The sequence below is a fragment of the Peromyscus leucopus genome, chromosome 17, assembly GCF_004664715.2.
Source record: "Peromyscus leucopus breed LL Stock chromosome 17, UCI_PerLeu_2.1, whole genome shotgun sequence".
In the NCBI taxonomy this organism is placed as follows: Eukaryota; Metazoa; Chordata; class Mammalia; order Rodentia; family Cricetidae; genus Peromyscus; species Peromyscus leucopus.
The window spans coordinates 24,017,669-24,041,295 of record NC_051077.1 but is presented as its reverse complement, the minus strand read 5'-3'; the positions used below and the strand labels follow the sequence as shown (position 1 = coordinate 24,041,295).

Here is a 23,627-nt window from a genome sequence, read left to right as displayed (position 1 = left end):
TCATGCAAAGAGCTCTCAGTTTACAGCTTTCATGTATCATCACTGATCCGGGATGTCCCTGCAAGGCACTCGTGTGCCTGCAAGGAAACCCTTAAACATGCTCCTAAGCAACCCCAATAAACACCTGGTTCCCAAGTTTTGTGTAGACTCATTAACTTGGTCTGTTATTAGTTCCCTAACTGGGGAGTAGATGTTCATTTTCATTTCTCCCCCAAAAGTCCCACACATAGGATGATGCAAACTGTGTTTGTGTACCAGGACTCTATCTTATTCTACAGCTCAACAGATGATTACTCTAGACAAGTGGTAATTGTGGAGACAATGATTTTGTTTCGGACTGGTTCACCGGCATCACCGGGAGCATGTATGAACACCCAGAGTGCAGGGATGGTAAAAGAGGCGCTCATGAGTGTAGATGTAACCAACCGTCTTATTAAATAAGAAACACAGAACCAATGTAAAAGAGAAAGCCAAGAGGTCAGAGCTCAGAGCTAAAATCTCACCCTTCCTCCTGCGGTGCTCCTAGCTCCCCAAAAGAGACCTATTTCCTGTGTGTATGTCTTTAAATAGTCTTTCTGTTCTGCCTTCTCATTGGTTGTAAACCCAAACACATGGCTGCCTCGTCACTGCCTGTAAGTACAGCCCTCTAGGTCTTAAAGGCGTATGTCTCCAATGCTGGCTGTATCCCTGAACACACAGAGATCTATGGGATTAAAGGCGTGTGCCACCACCGCCACACTCTTTCTATGGCTCTAATAACTCTGACCCCCGGGCAACTTTATTTATTAACATACAATTAAAATCACATTTCAGTACAAATAGAATACCACCATACATGAGGGCACAGCTGTGACGGCACCTCCAGTGGTGACCAGCATCCTCATGCCCAAACGCAAGGCCTGTCCTCTGAGAAGATCTCCATTTGAGTACTTTACAAGTCTCTATGTGCTGTTGTAACACAACAGGTCACTTAAAGTGAGTTTATTTTCTGAAATTTCTGGGGTTTAAAGCGCACAACTGAGGTGAATGGTGAGGTTGGGTTTCTGAGGAAGCTTCTCTTCCTAGCTTACAAGAGACCGACTCATTCTTGGGTTTCTCATGGCCTGACTCTGAGCACATGCCCTCCTGGTAGTCCTTCCTCTTAAGAATCAGTCCTACTGGATTGGTGACTCATCCTCTGGAGTTCTTTAATGTTCTCTCTTACAAATATGGTCACAGGTGGTTTACAGCTTCAACACTGGTCGAGATCTAGGCCATAACAGACAGAAAACACTTCTGATAAATATGGAATATTTTACACATAAAATTCTATCTGCTGAAGTAGAAAATAAGTAACCAGGCAAAGAACTAAGTGGCAAAGCACACACTGCAGAAGTATGAAGACCTCAGCTCAGACTACTTGCACCTGGATACAGGACTGCATATTTGTAGCCCCAGCACTGAGGCTGGGATAGAGACAGGTCAATGCCATGAGCCAGCTGTCCAGCTAACCAAGCTGAATTTGCAATACTCAGGGTCAGTGAAAACCCCTTTCTCAAAAACAAACAGGATCAGGAAGATGTCTCACCGCATAAACCAGGCAACCTGAGTTCAATCTCCCTCCCCTCAAAAAAGTGTAACAGTGAAAACGGAAAATCAGTTTCACAAAGTTGTCCTTTGAAATTGACATGCAATGTATGGCATGTACACCAACACACATACCATGCATACATGTACACAAAATAACAATAAATAACATGGAGAGCAAAAAGAAAACACTCAGAGTCAACTTCTTGCTTTCACATACACATATACATGTATACCCTCATCCACATATGCACACACATGCATATACACAACACACACATAAACAAAAAATAAGTAGGTTGCACGTATACAATATGAAATGTCATAAGCCTGTGTAAAATACAACCTAACCACTATATATCATAGTAAGATGAATGCACAAGTATGGTCACTGGACGCTAAAAAGCACATGTCCTCTAATAGAAATCAAAGTGCTTTTACTACAGTAGAAAGATGGATCAGCAGTCTCCAAATATGAACTCTGTTTCAACCACATCACAAAATTTACAGTCACTACTTACTATACTCACTGACTCAGTGGGTTGCATTTTACCTGGCCATCAAAAGTGTATCAAAAATAACCAACTCAGTTATACATTTAAATAACATATAGAGTTTTTACCTGTTGAAAAACATCAGTCCCTTCATCATAGTCCACCATTCCAAAAAACAGTTTGTTGCAGAAAGCAGATGAGTAACGCCAGGAATTAGCCAGGATTTGATATTCTTCATTAGCCTGCCTGGAACAGATAATGGGCAAAACAAAAACATTTTTGAGTATGCAGTGAACAGTGCCATCAACAGAATGAGTAATTCTGGGGCAGAGTTAACCAATTACTAAATGGACTATCATCTCATTAATCCTTGTACAAACTGCAAACTAAACTGTTGTATAACATAACAAGATCAACAAATACTTTTTAAAGGGAATAAGTACATCAAACTAAAAGTTTACGGTTCATAAACAGTGTAACTACAATACAGCCCCACTTATTCATGTGCATGCAACTGAATTCCTTTTATTTTTTTAAACCAATCTATATACAGCTAATAGACTAAACTGTTTATAGTATAGGCTATAAATGCTTCTAAATATGGTAACACTAATGAGGGCTGGGCATGTCAAAGTAGAGGATATAAAGGGAAGTAATTGGGGTGTTCACTAAACTGTTGGATAGAAATCACATAATCTGGAAACATCATCTATATTTAAGGGACAGGAAACAGAATGATGTTATTTGTACTGTTAGTGTTCATCAAATAGAACTTAAAGATCATAACTATTCTAATGATAAGATGAGCTGAATCTTTACATTTCACAGCAAGAAACTTAAAAGATCAATTCAGTGTATGAATAATATAATAGACACATGGGGCCATCAAATCATAAGAAACACAGGGAGTAACAGTAACAGGCTCTGGCTAAATGTCTGCAAATAGCTGATATGGGACCCATATCATTAAAGGGATGACACTGTGATCGTATATAAACAAATTGCATAATTCAAGTTTTTGTTAAAAAACATTTTGCTATAAAATTCAAACCTAGGAAATGTAAAATCATTAAGAACTGATTGGCATTCTTGTGATAATGAGATACATTATAGATAGTGAGAAAATGCACCATTATAAAATAAAATAAAGAATAAAATCATATTTTAGGAAGAGAATCAAGATGGCGGAGACAAGCAGACACAGGTAGGCCTGTGGCAGCGGCCCGCGGAGGTGGACGGGCCCAGCGGCAGCAGCTGACAGAGACATTCAGGCCCAGCAGTGGCCCACAGAGGTGGACAGGCCCTGCAGCAGAGTTAAGCAGACGGAGGTGGACAGGCCCGGCGGTGGCGGCCAACAGGGACATACAGGCCCGGCGGCAACCAGCAGAGACATTCAGGCCCAGTGGCGGCCTGCGGAGGTGGATGGGCCCGGAGGCAGTGACAAGCTGAGGTGGGTGGGCCCACTGTGGCAGCCGGCAGAGACATACAGGCCCGTTGGCGGCCCGCTGAGGCAGACAGACCCAGCGGCAGCTGACAGGGACATACAGGCCCGGCGGCGGATACAAGTGGACGCGGGTGGGCCTGTGGCGGCGGGCCACAGGGGTGGACAGGCCCGGGGACGGAGAGGGGCGGACGCAGCCTAGAACGGGGACACCCTAGCCCCAACACCTGGGGGAAGAGGCTATCTCCATGGGTCAAAACCAGGGCGAGTCTGGGCACTCTGTCTGGGGGACAACCCAGGGCCCAACTGCTGATCCTGTGAAACCCAACAACTTGGAGGTATTGGTGAGACTACCCTGCTCAGCTGAAACCCATCTCAGAGAGGATTCAGATGCCTACAGTTTGAAGTCTGAAGAAACAAGATCAGCTGAGGAGTTGACAAATGAACAAAACGTGACCTGGGAACACAGAAGAAGGCGCTACCCAGCCACTAAACCAGATCACCAGAATCATAAGTATAAAATTCACCGACTGAAATCAGCTGTCCCTGAAGAAACAGCCCAATAGTACCAATTTAACCAAGAACCCCTACTAAACCAAGACTAAATATTAGAACAAGAGAGGCACTCTCAGACACAGACACCACCTGCACCGCACAGAGAAAAAGATGAGTAGACGCCAATGCAAAAATACAGGCAACAACATAAAGACCTATATGGCAACATCAGAACCTAGTGATTCTACACCTGCAAGACCTAAACATACTATGACAGAAGAAATAGAAGAAATCAACCCTAAAAATGACTTTAAGAAGATGATAGAGGCCCTTAAAGAAGAAATAAAACATTCCCTCAATGAGGAAATAAAAACTTTCCTTAAAGAGGAAATGAAAAACTCTCTTAAAGAGGAAATAAAAACTTCCCTTAAAGAGGAAATGAAAAACTCCATTAAAGAGGAAATAAAAAACTCCCTTAAAGAAATGGAAGAAAAAACGAACAAAAAATGGGAAGAAATCAAATCAAGCCAAGAAAAAGCAATTAAACAGATGAAAGAAACATTCCAAGATCTGAAAAATGAATTTGAGACAATAAAGAAAGCACATGCTGAGGGAATGCTGGAAATAGAAATCCTGACAAAACGAACAGGAACTACAGAAACAAGCATAACAAACCGATTGCAAGAGATGGAGCAGAGAATCTTTGACACTGAAGACACGATAGAGAAAATAGATTCGTCAAAGAAAACACTAAAGACAAAAAAGTCGTAACACAAAATGTCCAGGAAATTTGGGACACCATGAAAAGACCAAACCTAAGAATAATAGGGATAGAAGAAGGAGAAGAATACCAACTCAAAGGCACAGAAAATATATTCAACAAAATCATAGAAGAAAACTTTCCTAACCTAAAGAAAGAAATACATATGAAGATACAAGAAGCTTACAGAACACCGAATAGGCTGGATCCAAAAAAAAAAAGTCCCCTCGCCACATAATAATCAAAACACTAAACACACAGAACAAAGAAAAAATATTAAGAGCTGCAAAGGAAAAAGACCAAGTAACATATAAAGGTAAACCCATCAGAATAACACCAGACTACTCAATAGAGACTATGAAAGCTAGAAGATCATGGACAAATCTCATGCAGACACTAAGAGACCACAGATGCCAACCCAGACTATTATACTCAGCAAAACTCTTAATCACCATAGGCGGAGTAAACAAAATATTCCAGGATAAAACCAGATTTAATCAATACCTGTCTACAAACCCAGCCCTACAGAAAGCACTAGAAGGGAAAATTCAACCCAAAGAAGCTAACCACATCCATGAAAAATCAAGCAATAGATAATCCCACACCAACATACACCACAGAAGGACAACACAACCACAAAAAATAACAGGAATTAACGATCACTGGTCATTAATATCCATCAATATCAATAGTCTCAACTCACCTATAAAAAGACATAGGCTAACAGAATGGATAAGAAAACAGAACCCATCCATCTGCTGCATACAAGAAACACACCTTAACTTCAGATAGACACTACCTCCAAGTAAGGGCTGGGAAAAGGCTCTCCAAGCAAATGGACCTAAGAAACAAGCTGGTGTAGCTATCCTAATATCTAGAGAAAAAGGATGTTTCAAAAGAGAAGAAGTCTTGTGGCAATGCCTCAGTGGTCCAGGAAACTACCAGAACTCGGAAATCCGAGATGGAGACTAAGGCAGCAGAGATCTAGAGTGGAGTGCTGAGTTCTGGCAAACAGCTGCATCTTTCTTCCGGTGGGTGCCTGGCAGGGCTAATGTGAATTGTGTACAGTCCAGATTTTGAGAATCGTGCTCTCTCAGGGATCTCCACGGACTAGTGGGTGTCCTCCCTCACTGCCCCTGTGGGACAGTCTCTGTGCGGGAGAGGCCTTGCGTGACTTTGTCTCTGGTGTTCCTCTGGGGACACCTGTGTGAGAGATTGTATGCTCCAGAACCAGCTCTCGTGTCCTTTGGCCAATGCCGGAGTGTGAAATAGTCCAACGTGGGAAACAAAAGATGATCCCAATCGGGAATCGTGACATTTTTTTTTTTTTTTTGATAATGGTCATGTTCTGTTTTGAAATAGCCTCTGTGTATTTCATTTGTTTTCTTTTACCTGGCGATCTCTGAGCAGGCTTCAGATTTTGACAGTTGATGAAAGATACAACAACCATTAATGTGTGGGTGAAAAGCTTGGTGAAATTCTGAGTGAAGTTTTGGTTAAAGTTGGTTGAACTTGGATTGACTGGGAGGCCAAAGATTTAAGGAGCGGAAGATTCTCTCAAGACACAGGTTGTGTGATAATGGTGTGTTTTGTGTGTGTGAATAAGAATTTGTGAATGTTGAATTCTGGGCTTCGACAATCATTGTCAGTGCAGATCAAGCTGCAAGTATTTGTGTTTTGGAACTTAAATTATAAAGCTCGTTACGTCTTTCTGACAGCTAGTTTTGGTGTTTGTGAGCATATTTTACCTACATTGCCTTTTCAGGATCTTGAGAAAGATGCATCACGGGCACAGACTGGAGGCTGGGGGCTGGATGGTTTTGAGGAAGAGGTCTTGGTGGACTCTTTCGTGGAGCAAAGGGAAGCAATGCCTTCTGGGAAATGAGCTGAGTTTTAATCTAGTCTTTAAGATTAGAAGTCAAAAACAAAAATATTAAGGAAAGGAAAACCTGATTGATCTTTGAAGTATTGTTATGTGGAATTGAGTGGGACTTTTGAGGCCTTTCTTCCAGAAAGCAAGGACTTGGTTGTCAGGCCTATGTTAGGCCTAGGCCATGGTGCCATGTAGTTGTACTTGAATCATTTCAATGGAAAGTGTCTTGGTGATTGGAACTTCTAGTGCAGTTTGGAGTTCTTCCATTTGAAAAATGTGGTATTTGCATGGGATTGTTTGAATCTCCTTTTCTGGTCCCTCCCCATCACCACCCTCATAGTCTGAAGGTAGATTTTTCTCTTGATAAAGGAACAAAAAAAGTGAACATCTTGTTTGTAAATAGGTATCTAGTAACTAGTGGTAAACTTGAAATGGTAGAATTCTTTAAAGCCTAATTCTAGGTAGCCTTAAGAAAATGTATCTTAATTATTTTTGAACCTGTATTCACCTTGTTTTTTTCAAATATCTTAAGTTATATTTTCTTTTTCAGAGCTGCTTCTTATTTGGGGCTACTTTTTTTTTTTTTTTTTTAATTGAGGCGTAATTCATAAAAGAGTATATTGTTTTGATGAGACTTTTTACAACTGTGGCTGGATGTCTTTCTTTAGTCTTCCAAGAAGGGCCATTTTACTTTTTTAGAGTTACTTTTTAAAGTCATAAGGTCAACAACTTGGACTACTATGCATGTAAGTGCTAATGCAAATTAAAACCCAAGTTGACCTCCAGCAGCAGTTCATTCTATGTTGACAGTGAGAGAACACTTTGCCTGTTAGGATACAGTTACTCGTGGACTGAAATGCTGAAGAAACCCCTCCCCGTATTTTGCTTTTTGCAAAAATCAAGGTATATTCTAGGGTTTCCTGGTTGACCTCAACAGATAAACTGAGATGATAGTCTTAGTTCAGAAATGATCTGAATGTAGATTTACAGTCTACGTGTACAGCTGGCTAAGTGAGATCGCTTTCACAGTTCTGCATGTATCCCATTGGCTCCCCATTAGTCACTGAACTCTTGGAACTGGTATTGTAACATTATCACAATGTTTTGCGCCAATTTTATAAACTTTACAGTGCAATATGTGTTCCTTTTCTGAGGCAAACCAAAGGTATATTTCTAAAGGTTCTGCTGCTAACAGCAGCGTTGATGGAGGATTTTTTATACATTTGTAATAGATAGAAATAAACCAGAAAAAAAGAAGAAAAAAAAGTGGTGGAGGAAAAGGTAAACACTGAAAGAATACTCAAAAGGGCTGAGAGTTGCAAACGCCAAGAATGGCTTTGCATAGTAAATGGAATAGAACAGCTCTGAACTATAGCTTACTTTTCCTGGTTTGGTCTGACAGAATGATTGAATGCTTTTGTACAAAAATCAGAGCCTTAAAAGCAAGGATTTGGTGAGATTGTAAAATGGTGTGCCACTTTGGCAAAACAGTTTGGTGGTTGGTCAAAATGCAAAACATTGTTACTCTGTTACTCAACTATTCTACCCTTAGGAATATATCCTCAAACTACTGAAAATGTACACCTATGAAACATGTACATGAAAGTTTACAGCAGTGTGTTGCTAATAGTAAAAAAGTTAAAACAACTCAAATAGCTATCAAATACTGGAGAAATAAAATGTGGCTTATTCATACAATAGAATATTATTAAGACATAAAAATGAATGAGAAACTGACAGATTAAATGACTTTGGTGAACCTTCATAATTTCATTTGTAGATCTTTCCATTTCTAATTTATAAATACATTTGGGGTTATAAATTATAAATGTACTGCCTCCTGTCAACATTGTATACTTCTATTTGATGATTTCTGTGTCAAACATTATATGGAAATGTTCCCAAGTATTTTCTGTATTAATTGTGAATGAATAGAACAAAATAAATTGCCTGTGATGGAAAAAAAAATCATATTTTAGATTTTTCAGCATCTGTGTATATAACAGCTTATGATGAAACATCCTAAAACAAGGATGTGGTATTTCTTTTTCTCATAATGTTTAAGTAGATCTAGGCATACCATTCTTTTAAATATGCATGTATGGACTCATAATTCAATCCACAAACCCACATGAATTGCAAAACAATGTGCAGATGACAAATGCAAAGTCCCTGACTTCAAGAAGCTTCCTTTCTAGGGAGGAAGCTCTTATCCAAACACAAATTATCAGATAATTTCTAGTTCTCTCAAAAGTTTTTAATGAGTATGTGTTAAAAAAAAATACGAATCAAAGGTGAATTGTCTTTGCCTTTAAGTTCTGTACTCCACTGTCATTCCACTTTTCTAGAGTAGTTTTCTAATAAGCACGCTGTAATTCCATTACAAAATCCTCCACACAAGATCCTCCACACCACAACCACACCCATACCATGGCTCTAGAAGCATACCACATTTGGTCTACTTCACGAAAATATCATGGTCACTCTTAAAATATGCATTAAATATTTTGTTTAGAATTCCCTCTCTTCCTTCAAAAGTCAGTACAAAACCTGCCACTTCTTTTGAAAGGCACTTCCAAGTCTACACTTGTAATGCATGCTAATGCCACTGTCTGCGACAGAAACCCTCAATGAAAGCACAGGAGGATTTACTGGATGTACATTATCTGTTCTACTTGGCAGTACTGACTGTCCGATGGCTAGAACCTGTACTTTTATCAAGTTTTGCTGTTAGTAATGATGAATAATAATAATACACTTTCATCCCCGATCACTATATTATAAATACTTTAAAATGAATTTTCTGCATTAGAGATTCTCAGCTCTGGGATTTATTTAGATTTATTTCACTATTTAGGGGCTCTGGAGGAAGAACATTGAACTGTCTATCTATCCCACTATAAATAATATAATTATTCTCATTTAGACTGGTTTCACTGAATAACTTGATTCATTTCATTATTATAAAACGTAACTATACAGTGGATTGGAGGAAAGGACAACGTGGTAACAGCAGAGATATCACAGCTCAAGCCATCTTGTTACAAATCATCTCTGGGTTGTACCATCTTCAATAGAGCAAACCACCAACAAGTAACACTAACAGGGCTAAAGCAATGTATACTACTTGGCAAATGCTAACTCTTTATGACTCTCACCATTATAATGAATAAAGCACTGTGATATATGTAAATAATGTCATTTTTATAAGCAAATGTAGAATTTAAAACAAATATATTTATATTCAGCATTTTAAGTAGATGCTGCAGTAACAGAGAAATGGCTGACACTATCTACCTAAAGAGGACTCCTTAAAATAACATGCAATGATAACACATAAATAAGAAACAATGTGGTTTACACCTGCATACATTAGATGGGGAAAATAGACTTGAACCAAAGTTTGTAAACCAGCAACTGGGCTGTGTCTGACAACCATGTCTGAGGGCAAGTGACATAATGATATAGGTCTGGAGACCCTTGGAAATGCTAATGATGGTAGAGTTGTGAAAACACAGGTTACTAAAATATTATATAATCTTGGGACCTATTTTGTACATACTCTTCTTGGAAATCTAGATGGCCAGAACATCCAACTAAAAGTTCTGTACATCCTCAGATGGCTGGTTTTGATTGAAGACTTCATACACAGTAGAATCACCTGGGAGAGAATCTGAATGAGTGATTACCTGGGGAAGTATGGCCTGGATACATGCCTGTGAGGGGTTTTCATAACTGAGTTAATGAAGATGGGAAGACTCATCCTCAGTGTGAGCAGCTCTGTTTCTGGACTGGACACTGAGCTGAATGCAAAGGGGAGTGTCTTAGTATGGGAGTCCACAGAGCTTTCCTGGTGAGATCTGAGCTTGCTTTATCAGCAGGGCTGCATAAGAGGATGACTGGATCACTGGCCTGGGTACCAGGTGTTTGGAAGGGTCTGCACTTGGCTGTATCTAGCAAGGGGGAGGTCTTCTGCCTCATCCCTTGGCATTGCTAGAAGCCCTTTTGCATAAAGTTCTGGGCCATTGGGTACTGACCCAGGTCCTCCTGAAGCTATCCTGAGTTTCTGTCTTTTTTTCCATCTTCTCGGCTAGGCCTATCATTCTATCTATCATTCCTTATTCCCCTCTCCTCCTCATAGAACCCTATAGAAGGTGGGAGCAGGTTCCCCACATCTTAGTCACTGTTATATTGCTATGAGGAAACTCCATAACTAAGCAACTTATAGATGAAAGCATTTGAGGGCCTGCTTAGTTGCAAAGGGTTAATCCATGATCGTCATGCTAGGAAGGAGACAGGTCATGGTACAGGAGCAGTATCTGAGAACTTCACATCCAGTCCTCAAGCAACAGGAAGGGCAAGGGGAGAGAAACTGGGCTTAGTAGCATAGGGTTTGAAAACTCAAGCCAACCCCCAGTGACACACCTCCTCTAACAAGGCCACACCTCCTAATCCTTCCCATAGAGTTCACTAACTAGGTTCTAAACATGCAAGCACATGAGCCTATGGGGGCCATTCTCATTCCAACCACCACAGGGAGTGAGTTCTGCATGGCACACAGGTATTCATTCATTTAACTACTTTCTGCTTTTGCCTTTGACACAAACTGACTAGCTGCTTCAAGACCATGCTGCCTTGAAATCCTCACAATGACAGACTACAGCCTCAGACTATACACTGACCCGTTCTGGCTTATTTTGTTGTCACGTCATTTTATCACAGCAATAGGAGAAAATATTAAGACAATCCCTCAGAAATATTTCTAATTTGAGTAAGAGATTCTACAAAAACCAAAGCAAATTACAATTTCTGAACTCAAATACAAAACTTTGAGCAAAGGTACTATTGGCAAAGTAAATGAGCTTTTTTCCTGTTTGGGTGTACTGCATAATAACAGGACCAATGAACAATTTTATCTCTAAAACAAAACGAAAAATAATAAAATATGCTTAATAAATATGTACTATTAATGCTGTATATTCAACACTCAAATAATTTATCAGAAATAAATGTGTGCAATAATGTAAAACTAATTATCCTCTATTTCCACTAATATTCTAACTATTTAACAGGGAATTAAATCCAATAACAACAAAGAAGAAAAAGAAATCTAGTGGAACCTCGCGCGTTTATCAGTTTACGTTTAAAGAACACACAAATTACTAGTGTTTTATTAGCACACTCAGACTTCATAGCTATTCAAAATTCTAAAGTGAAAACCACAAACACCAAGAGCACACAAATAAATAACTATACATGTAATAGAATCATCGGGTAGGGAGGTGGTTCACAGGAAAATGAACGTTGCAACCTTTGGAACTGAGGGAACAATATGAATGGTTCTAATATACTCATGTGGAGCCTGAAGAGGGCAGCCAAGCTGCGTGAGAAGGATCTAGCAGTGTTAAGTCATAACTGGAGGGCACTGTTCTGTGAAATCTCTTGTATTAAATCGCCTCCATTTTTTTTTTTATTAGAGAACAGGAAAAAAATCACTTAATTCAAATGCTATAACTTTTTACATTATACTCTTTTTTAAAACGTTATGTAAAACTAAAAAGATTATTAACTCATCTATAGTTCTATATATTTTATATTTCCCAAGATGAATGTAATTTTCATCTTTAAAGCATTTTAAGGAATGTTTAAGTAGTTTCTCCTCATAACATTATTCAAATTTCCTATCATATAATAGATTCATATTAAGAGTAAATGTCATTATAGTTATGCACTTATGATGAATAACATATACATAAACATATATTACATAGTTATTTCAAAGTATGTCTTAGAACCTCAAAAGATTTCAACAGACAGTGATTTGTACCTACTTGACATAAGCCAACTTGCCTATTAAAAAAGCTTCTGTATTACGGTTGTGGAGAATAAAAAAAAAAAAAAAGCACTAAATGGCATCTTTCAAAGCTTGTAACTGTTTTGCTGGCCGTGCTAAACTGGTTAGTGTGTCAGGCTTTTTCTCACTAACCATAATACAACCACGTTAAGGGAATATTTACTCTCTGGCTCACAGTTTCCAAGGTTTTAGTCCATCACAGGTTGATTACACATTACTTTGGGCCTAAGGGCAAGAAGAATAAGACAACGGCAGAAGCAGATGAAGAGGTTATTCACCTCAAGATGGCCAGCACCATGTACAGAAAGAGGAGACAGACAAGAAATACTTCCAAGACCAAACTCTAAGTGGCATATTTTCTCCAATCAGGTTCACCTGCTATTATTATCCCACCAACTACTTATACAAAGTTTAAATGCAGCAACAGATTTATCCATTCAGGAAATCACAGCTCATAATCCAATCACTTTCCCAGAGCCAGGCTCTAAACACTGCTTGCATGAGACTACATGGGTCTTTTTTTGAGACATGTCAAATCATAAACGTTTACATGTCACTGACATAGCCAAGGACAACTCCTCAGTTCTTGTATATCCACATTGTCTCCCTTTAGCAAAACAGTGATTTTGATTCCAATACAACTGCATCTTAAATCAGAAATGTATAAGAATATAAAGTACACATAAATATATATAGTACAAACAGTTGAGTAACATAGAAATGCTTAAATATGGATGCCAAGATAAGTAACAAACAGATAGCAAAGAAACAAAACGATATACCACTTGTTCACTGAGCAATCTTTTTTAAAGCCATCTGTATAATTCAGAGGAAGTTTATATTATATATAAAGTGAAAAGAGTAATGAAGATAAAAAATAACTAAATCAACAGATAAGTTAATTTGATGTCTGAAAAAGTAAGAAATACTTCCTTGTCTCAAGATACTCCAATACCTTCTTCTTCTTTTTTTTTTTTTTTTTTTTTTTTTTCCAAAACAGGGTTTCGCTGTGTAGCTTTGCGCCTTTCCTGGAATTCACTTGGTAGCCCAGGCTGGCCTCGAACTCAGAGATCCACCTGGCTCTGCCTCCCAGTGCTGGGATTAAAGGCGTGTGCCACCACCACCCAACTCCAATACCTTCTTATAAGCACAAAATTTAAGTTAAGGATAGAAAATAATCAGTGAACAAGTTAAAAATAACGCAAATTTTCTTTATGATAACATACCCACTGTGATTGTTAGTCTTATCCACTTCAGTACATGCTTAAATAGCCAGTAAACATACTTCCAGATAAGTCTGTAATGGTATTTCCATAAACATGCTTACAAGAAAGATCCAACCAGGTTTGGTAGCACACATCTTTAATCCCAGCACTTTGGAAACAGAAATCGGTGGTGCACCAGGAATTCCAGGGCAGTCTGGTCTACATAATGAGTTCTAGGACAGCTAAGTCTACATAGTGAGACCCTGCCACAAGAAACAAACAAAAAGGAGGGAAAACCCACCCTGAACATGATTTCTATTATCCCGCAGATTGGGGACTAGAACAGAGAAAAAGGGAAAAAGCACAAAGCTCACTAGCAGATCATCCCTGCCCTCTGCATTCCCTGCCACCATGATGAGATGCTCTGCTTTGCCACACTCTTTCTCTCATTGGTCAAAGTACAGTTTTCCTCACATAAGTTACTTTTCTCAGGTACTTGTCACTTAGACAAACAGGCTAGCTAGCACTAGAAGAGTAAAGCCAACTGTGGCATGGTTATTGCTAAGTTATTTTAGCCAAGTTTATGGTGAGAATTGTCAAAAACACCTTCAAAAGATTTCTTGTGTCTGATTATTAATATGAATCTATCTGGTTTTGCTTTAGGAGAGACGTTGATACACATACTGAGTTTATTCCTGTTCACAGGAGAAATGTGAACCACAGAAACTAAACAACTTATCTGTGTCTCACAGTTAGGAATAAATGGAACAAGCCAGATCTCAATCTCAATCGGCGAGATGTTTATAACTACATCTTTGGCTATGAGGATACAAATATGTTCTCAATTCTCAGAATCACTCTTAGCCCTCATCAAAAATCAAAAATGTTCACTGCAAGTCCATTAAACCTGTGTCATGTTAAGTTACCCTTTCTAATAATGTGTTTTGTAATGCATGCATGTATATGTATATGAATATTTATACCAATTTTCCAAATATTATTTATGCACATACAAGTATCAAGAGAGTAGCACAAAAGAATGCTTGGAGAGAGGGAGGCTTTTACATGATCCAGTCTAGACTGTAGTCTCAGAGATCAAAGTTTGGTCTGTGTTAAAAACAAAAGCACTGTGCAGAAGTACAAGTTGCTAAAAACACTAAACTATAACACTAACACCTACCAAGTGTAGCGAGAGTAGTCACATACTGCAGGCAGCATTGGAACTCTCAAGATCTGAACTTGAGTACAAGCCTTATAATTCATGATGTACAAACCTAGAAATGTTGTAGACATTTTATTTCCATGTTTTTGCATGACAATATGAGTAATTCCTCCCTCAAGGTTTGCTAAAAGGTGAAAGCAAGCAGCATGGCAAATTCCTAGCGAAGTGACAAATGGTTATATAAATCTCTTTGTGTCCATCAACGACCGAAACAGTTGATTATTCAACCTCTTCAACAGTTACTTCTCCTCTCACTCTATGCACCAAATCCCGAAGTCTCCTTTAATTTCCCTCCATAAACTAGCCTGATTAACGACAGGAGTATTTCAGCATGTTCTTCTGTGCTTCTCCTGAACTTAGAAGCACACGTGACACAACAAGCACACTAGGAACATGTCAAATAACCCAATCCAACAGGCAAGAGAACATGAGCATGGCGTGTTCACTTCCAGACAGTTTGTCCATCTGATTAACTCATGGATCCCCTTCCAAAATATGGTTTCTCAATATTCCAATTAATAAGTAATAAAAGGTCTTGTCGTTGATCTCTCTACTTTTCTTTCCTGGTATTTATGAGCTTAGGTAAGTATCAGTTTAAGAAATATGTACTTGTCAAATGTCCAGAATTTCAAGTCTGTTCTGAGATGGAGAGCTATAGTCAGATGCATCCGTTCATGGTTATCATCCCGGTATCCAGCTACATACCTTACATAACAACTGTCAATGTCCTTAAAAGACAAATTATGAACTCAGCAGAAGAATTTTGTAGTAATATCAAACTCCACAGTGGTCTATGAATGTCACCAAAATCAGCTCTCATTCATTCATTTAATAAATGAATGAACTAAGTACACAAGTACATACAAAACCTTGAACTTCAAGCCAAAGTTCTCATCCTTATCACCACACCATCATCTTTCCATGTCTTTATACAAAGTGCTTTCATATTTCGTTCATATTTTAAGTTTATTTCCAAAGAATAAAGCTATAAGTAGAAAATTACATATCACTGTAAAATGAAAGTCAACAATTAATTCCTTAAAAATGACTATTCTACAAAATCAGCAAATAAAATGATTTATGATGGTAAAGAAAATGCTATACACATCATATATGACCACTCTCAAAGGTAAAGGGGGACAAAGATAGGGAATTAAAAGTAAGCAGCAATTTTCAGTTCAAATTCAAAAGAACTTCTTGGTGATGTGGGTGACTAATGGGATGCAGAAAAGTTCAGTACAGGACAGTCTGTGACCTGAGAGACTCCAGAACTCTAGTTTTGGGATGCAGTGAAAAAACACATCAGCACTGTACTCACAGCTGCTCAGCAGTGTGTGTGTAACTGACAGAAGTGTAGAGACACAAGAGGCCAACCTGAGAGATAAATACAAAGGTCGTCTGAACACAGCTGATCTAGAAGCTGTATTTTAGCAGCACTTGAGAATTACTCTGTGCTTCCAGGGTTAAGTCCTGTAATCTTGAGAAGGTCAGACCCACAGTTGTTGCTTTGGAAAATTAAAGATCATACTTTTCAAACTGGGTGTGGTGGCACATGCCTTTAATCCCAGCACTAGGGAGGCAGAGACAGGAGGATTTCTGTGTGTTTGAGGCCAGCCTGTTCTACAAAGCAAGTTCCAGGACAGCCAGAACTACACAGGGAAACCCTGATCATATATTTTGTTTGTCACACCAAGAACTGCCATGCTGTCCTGGACACCATCTATCATGTGACCTCATGTGGCACTGGTGGAATAGTGGGATCTGGTTCTGGGACATGAGACACGGTGGCGCTTGCTTTCCTCCTAAGATCCAAGGCGCAGATGATGATGGCCAGCTTTAGAGGATCCAGAGTCTGAGCAGGGACATGCCATTGCATCAGGAAATGAGTGGGAGAGGCAAGGGGCTTGGGTGTTGAGAACACAAGCCCCGGTCCTGTCGATCATCCTGCACTCGGCAGTGTGCTGGCTCATCCATCACGTGGGCTCCTCCTTATGCTTCAAAACTCTCCTTCTCCATCTGCTCTTCCTTCTCCCATCCTTCTCTTTCTCTCCACACCTTTCTTTATAATTCTTTAATATTATTTAAAATTTTTGCCTTACCTCTTCCTTTAATTCATCCCAATTTTTAAATTCCACTTTTAAAACTTTTTGGTTTAAAGCCGGTCAGATGGCACCACCAGTGAGGTGTTCGCGACCAATGCTGACAACTTGAATCTAGTTCCTAACCGCAGTGGAAGCAGGGAACCATTTCCCATGAGCTGTCCTGTGATGTAAACTGTGTGCTGTGGTGTGTGTATGTGTTTGCACCCTACACACACACACACACACACACACACACACACACACACACACACACACGTTAAACCTTTCTGGTTTATAGCACTCCTGCCCTTACTGTATCAGTTGTTTTCAGAGCTATGGAGAGACATGGAACTTAGGCTTCCTCTATTTCTGGTTCACTTCAATTTGCTGCTGTTCCTATACTGCTCCCCTGCTCCCCTTTCTCCCAACCTCCAAGGCTAGAACACCTAACTCTGGAATACACCGTGCACTGTGCAGGTACTCCGCTGATGCTCTACAATCCTACCCACCAGAGCCACTACTCTTTGCTCTAGCCAGAGCTCACCTCTTCAGCACAAAGCTTAATTCAAAGAATGAATGACAGTCTGATATTAGTAAAAGTGAAAAGACAAATAAATAGCCAATACTATGATCCAAGCAAGCATGGCTAGACAGTTTGGAAAACCCATTCTTCATTCCTGAACACATACAGCAAAAACAGAGAGAAAACCAAGTCTGGGGACAGTGCACTTGATTAAAAAACTAGATATGGTACAAACAAATGAAAATGGTAATTAAAAAATACATATATTTTTTTCTAGTATCACTTAATTTCAGTATACATGCATTGTGCAAAGTAACATCCCTCACTAAGATAATATTCACATGTTTATAATATACTCCAATTCATATTCACCTACTCTTTGATCCTCTTATCCATCTCCCTTCACTAACCCCATTTACCTCCTACATTCCTACAGTCCCTAATTTACTTTGATTTCTGTTTATTTCCTTAAATGCCACCCACTCATGGCTAAAACATGTAACATGTCTCCTTGTGAGCCTGGTGTATTTTACTTAACATGCGGAGTTCTAATTCTCCCCAGGTTCCAACAATTTCCTTGAGTTTACTTTCTCTAACTCTGGAACCACAAACCTGGATGAACTCCACTTCAATCTGCCTTAGTCATGCTGTTCTATCACAGCAACAGAGAAGTAACAAAGACAGTAATTAAGGATCTTCCTTCCAAACCCAGTTATCACTCTGGGATATATATGACAACAGAGATAAGGAAACCTACTGGATGATACACAGGCCAGAACAGCATCTCCTATGGTCAATCTCTACACTGGACTCCAAACAACCTACCATTATATGCCTCTTGACATGATGAGAATGGACAAATGACCTCTGTGTCACTCTAACACTACATAAATACCTAAATCTAGCGGTAAGAAAACTGGGAGTACATGCGACAAGATCTTGGATTCCTTTAAAGAAAAAAAAAGAAAGAAAAAGCATCAGTATCTTTAAAACAAAACAAACATTTAGCACGTGAGAATGACACAAAGGAAAAGAAACTAAGAGGTGTGGCAATCAAATACAGCAGATCAACACCGACTAGGTCAAAACAGACCAGAAAGAGGGGCTCGCACTGTGTTAGGACAGCTTCATCCTTCAAAGCTTTCTACCGAATTTAGTCACGGCACTGACTGACTGCTCCAGTTCACAGACACCTCTGCTGATGTCTGACTGAGGTTATTTGACCTTTACATGAAAGAAAAAAAAAAAGAAAATCAAAGGTGGTAAATGTTACCCATTTGTAAAATCTCCGTAAAGAGTAACACTGGTGTCAAATATTCTACTGTCCCAATTTCTTGTACGTTTGAAATTACAATAGGGGTAGGGATGAAAGATTAAAGCAAGACCTTACATGCAGGATTCAGGAAACAGAAAAGAGCTCAGGCAAATGCTACAGTGTCCCCTCTATCAGTGAAAGGCATGGTAACCGGTACAGGAGCTGACAAAGAAACTCATGGAGAATACCAATAGACTGAAATTACAACATGTGCCTTCAACGTAAAATTAAATTGCTGAACTAGCAACAACTCCGGCATCATTTCTACTATTAAATTAGTTAACACTGTGCCCCAAGACTAAAATATTTCTCATCTATCAATCAATATATGAGACAGGAAATAAGTGAATGGAAGTGGAGTTTTCTAGTCTTTGACAAAGAGAAAGATCTTGTTCTAGGAGATAAACAAATGAGTGAAACTTAAAAACTAAAGCCCACAGGGATATGTTATTTAAGGAATAAAAAAATGAGTAAGGGTTGAAGCTTCCAAATCATTCGTAAAGTAAGGTACTTACAATGGCTTCTAGATAACATGCCGGCATAAAGTCATTTAGACATGCTTTTCATCTTAGCTGCCAACGTGAGAACCTAATCCTACAAGTGACTTCACTCAATCAACAGAAGTCTGATGAGTTCTGCCCTGCATGGCTTTGGCCCAGTACACTAAACACTGGACCTTTAGGAGCTGCTGCTACCTTAAAACAAAGCTTCCAGGACCATTTGTTTAGGAAGTGCTGGCTGATGCATCTAGACCCAAAAGAGACTAATATCTTAGTGGGATATGCAAAGGCAAGACACAAGTCACAATTCTCAGGGCAAGGACAATGATGAACACATGCACTTAAGAAAAGCATTACATTCCAATAGCTCTCAAGTAAAAAATCCTTACCCTGGCAGGTATTAGCTATATGATTTCAGACAAATTAGATAACCTCTCAGCTTTAATGTCATTGATAAAATGAATTTTATCAGATATAACTTTCAGAATGAGAACAAGTATATATGTGTGTGTGTATAAAAAATAACACATAAGCTCATGTTTGTGTGTTCATATTTGAATATACACATATATATATATATATATATATATATAAAGTCAGTTAACATCTAATCAAAATATATTTGTAATTTACTATGTTTTAGTTGAAGTTCAATGCTACATTAACCTCTAGCATATCATCAGGATTTTGTTTATATATAAACTTTGCTTGAGTCCAAAATGAAAGTTTTTATTTTCCTTCAATTTAAAAAAAAAATCTACTGATCCATAACAACCTTAAAAGAGGCTACTTTGTTCCTAGAAGAGAGTCAATTCTGGAGATGAGTAAATTTGTGCAAGAACACATCTAAGCAATTATGGGAATATACTCTACAGTATTATTTAGCAAAGGAAGTTTGGAGTTAACACTTAAAGGAGGTGAGAATTGTACTGAATAGTCATAATTAGCAATTTCATTTGGCTAAGGTCTTTGACGTTAACCAGGAGGGAGGTGAGAATTGAATTTTGAAGTCTGAGAATAAACTGACTGAAGGAAGAGCAGGATAACTGATAAAGGGCTTAAAGGAAGCCAAAAGCTCAGTCACCAGCCTCTCTGCAAGCAACCATACATCTAAACAGGACTTGCAGCTACTAGAAACTTCTCTGCCTTAAACGAAAGAAAAAGGTAGCAAAGGCTAAAAATGACAAGCATGTATTTTTGAAAAATAACTAAGAACCTTTCGAGGCCTGTATAGAATTGTAAAATATTACAATGGCAGTGTAGAAACCATCCAAAATTATACTGCCATAGAAAGAAACAGAAAACTTCATTCATGGAGGCAGGTATGGAGAGAAGTCACTGCTTAAAGAGTAACTTTCTCAAAGGGTCTCCCTTTGAGATTCTTTATAACACAGGTATATACAATCAGGCATGAAGACACACACTGTAATCCTAACACTACAGACTGCAAATTGAAGGTCAGTCAAGACCGCACAGATAGTTTTAGGTTAGCTTTATCTGCATACACAGTGAGCTACATACACACACAACACGCACAGATAAAAAGTGGCAAGAACAAACAGCAACGGACAAAAAACATGAATAGGTATTTCATCAAAGGTATCTCATAACAAACACAAAAAGATATTCAAGATTAATATGCATAGAAGAAGGCAATCATCATCACCAGCCATCAGGAAAATGTTCAGAACAAGCTGAATATGCTTTATCTACAATGCTTGTTATATTAAGTGCTTTGGGTTTATTTCAAATTTTTAAAATATATACATAGATATTGTAAAAACTTGGAAAGGTGAATCAAATCTACACATGAGATTCATTTGTTTCATAATATTTTGCATATATCTGACACACATAACCTTCAGGTAATTTTTCAAAACAGTGTGCCTGCCTTTTGACTGTGGCCTAGCACAAACACACTGATAAACTGCAGAACATCTGCACTATGAAATTATTACTCAGTAATAAAAAGAACAAGCTGTTGATAAATTTAACAGCTTGGGTGGCGTTTGAAGGAATTATGCTAACTAAAAAAGAAGGGCTACAAAAGATTCTACAATGACTAAATTTCCATAACATTCTTGAAATAATAAAATTATACAAATGGGAAATCAATCAGCTAGCTGCCAAATTCAAGGCACAGAATGGAATATGGAGTAGATAATGCTACAAAAAAAAAAAAAAAAAGATGATCTAACCTCTCTGTATCTTGACAGATCAATGCCAATTATTTGCTTAGAATGTGGTATTGTACCTTTGCAAGATGTAACTAGTAAAAGGTGCTGGAGAAACCATCTATAGAAAACTATGGTTTGATTATAGATGTCTTCCAGACTCGTATGCAGCTGCTGGCACTATTGAGGATTTACTAGATCATGAATGTTCATAACTTCACATGTGTTTGTGTGTGTGCATATATAGATACGCGCACACACGCACACACATCAGTGGTTTGATCCACTGATAAATCCAGAGCAGAAAGGGCTATTTGGAGGTGGTTCCTTATGTGAAAAAGAAGGTTGCAGGGGTATGCCTTTGAGAGTGTTGTCTCAGCCCTGGATCCTTGATCTACATTTGGGCCGCCTCCATCAATGACTGCAGACCCCAAAACAAAACCAGGTGAAAATAAACTGCAATCTCTGAAAACTTGACCAACATGAATCCTTCCCTGATTCATGTCAATTTTCTCAGCTAGTCTGCCACCGAGATGGAAAGTAGCACAAAGAGTCTCTGTATTACTTCTAGCAATTCCTCACATGTGACTCCTCTATTATCTCAGTATGTGTTACATGCACATGCACTAGATTCGTCCTTCCCAAAATGTCTTTCTGACGAACACTTCATTCCTTTCAAACTATTTACCTCTGTCATCTACTAAGAAGTTTTTAATGATTAGACCGGCCAAAAGTAAATGGACTTCTCTAGAAGATGAGAGTCTCCTTTATAAACATTTTAAAGGAAGTACATCAGGGAACTTCTTCATAGACCACAGATATTACCTACTGACCTATAAACAAAAAGTTAACATACCACAATGAGAAGTCAGCTTTAACAAATACTTGTGACATTGGTCAATATCCTGATTTACAGCTTAATTTTTCAATTCAGTTATAGTTTACACTAAAATTTGACTGAGTTTCCTTATACATGTATATCTTCACATAAGCATATAAGCTGGGGTAGTGCTTTCTGCAAGTGTTTCAATACATAAATTACCTGCAAACAGAGCATTGCCGCTGAGGCTGGAGAGCAGTGAACATAACAATCATAGAGTAGTTTCGAGGTGGAGCCTTTACGAACTTCCGGAACTTGTCGCCATTCATTCTGAAGATGGAGCGCCGGGAACTCCATTCCATCAGCTGTTCTACTTTTTCAGCCAACAGGTTCTGTAATTAAATAGAACTAAGAGTTACAAGGGTGTTCATCCCCTGGAGTCTCTCCCATTCTTGGGTGTTCTCCTCAATTTCCCTTAATAAGTCTACATTTGTTGTGCTATAAAAATAATTCATGAGAAGTTAAAATTTTTCAGATTACATTTTATATAAATAGAATTATTTTGAGGCTATATTATTAACAAAAATTGATCTTTGTTAATGGCCTTTATTTGAACAAATAAATTCCTTATTGACCTAACTAGCACAAAATATTTTATTTTTGCAAATGACATTAAAGTCTGTAAAATGGTATTAAAGAAAATCAAATTTCTGCTCTCAGAAAAAAAATAGAATATATTTCCCTAATCTTCACTCTAAATACAGCCAAAATTTCTCTTCATTCTATAAAAAGCCAGGCAGCCAAAGAAGCCTATAACCAGTGGAAGGTACGCAGACAGGCTAGAGACTTGAAGACCTGAAGAATGGCACAGCAACAAGTTCCCTGCAGGTTTGGTTGGCGATGTCCTAGGCTGCTGGGCAAGAACCCAGAAACACAGACTGTGAATGGTGCAGACAAAACAGACATAAGAAAACTTGATCTACTACTCAAAGGGCAGGGAAAGGACAACCCAGTAAGGTCAAGTTAGCACATGTGCATACATACACACACACACACACACACACACACACACACACACACGCACGCACGCACGCACACGCACACGCACACACAAACCACAGACATGCATGCACATTTTCTCTTTCTGTCTGTCTCTGTCTCTGTGTGTGTGTGTGTGTGTGTGTGTGTGTGTGTGTTTGTGTGTGTGTGTGTATGTTTTCATTACCATCCTCTCTAACAAAGAGTGGAGTGGGAGCCTCTCCTTGACTAAATTTCTCTTTAAGCTTTTAACATACAGCGGCTGA

General features: G+C 38.6%; 1 protein-coding gene across 1 annotated transcript in view; it reads right to left on the bottom strand.

Annotated features, from left to right (window-relative positions):
* Tusc3 (tumor suppressor candidate 3) overlaps window positions 1-22,680 on the bottom strand; it is a 116,128-nt gene extending 93,448 nt beyond the window's left edge. Inside the window, exon 1 of the mRNA XM_037211686.1 lies at window positions 22,546-22,680. Coding sequence (XP_037067581.1) covers window positions 22,546-22,680 — 135 coding nt within the window. The remainder of the gene's footprint in view (window positions 1-22,545) is intronic.
* Window positions 22,681-23,627: the final 947 nt, after the last annotated feature.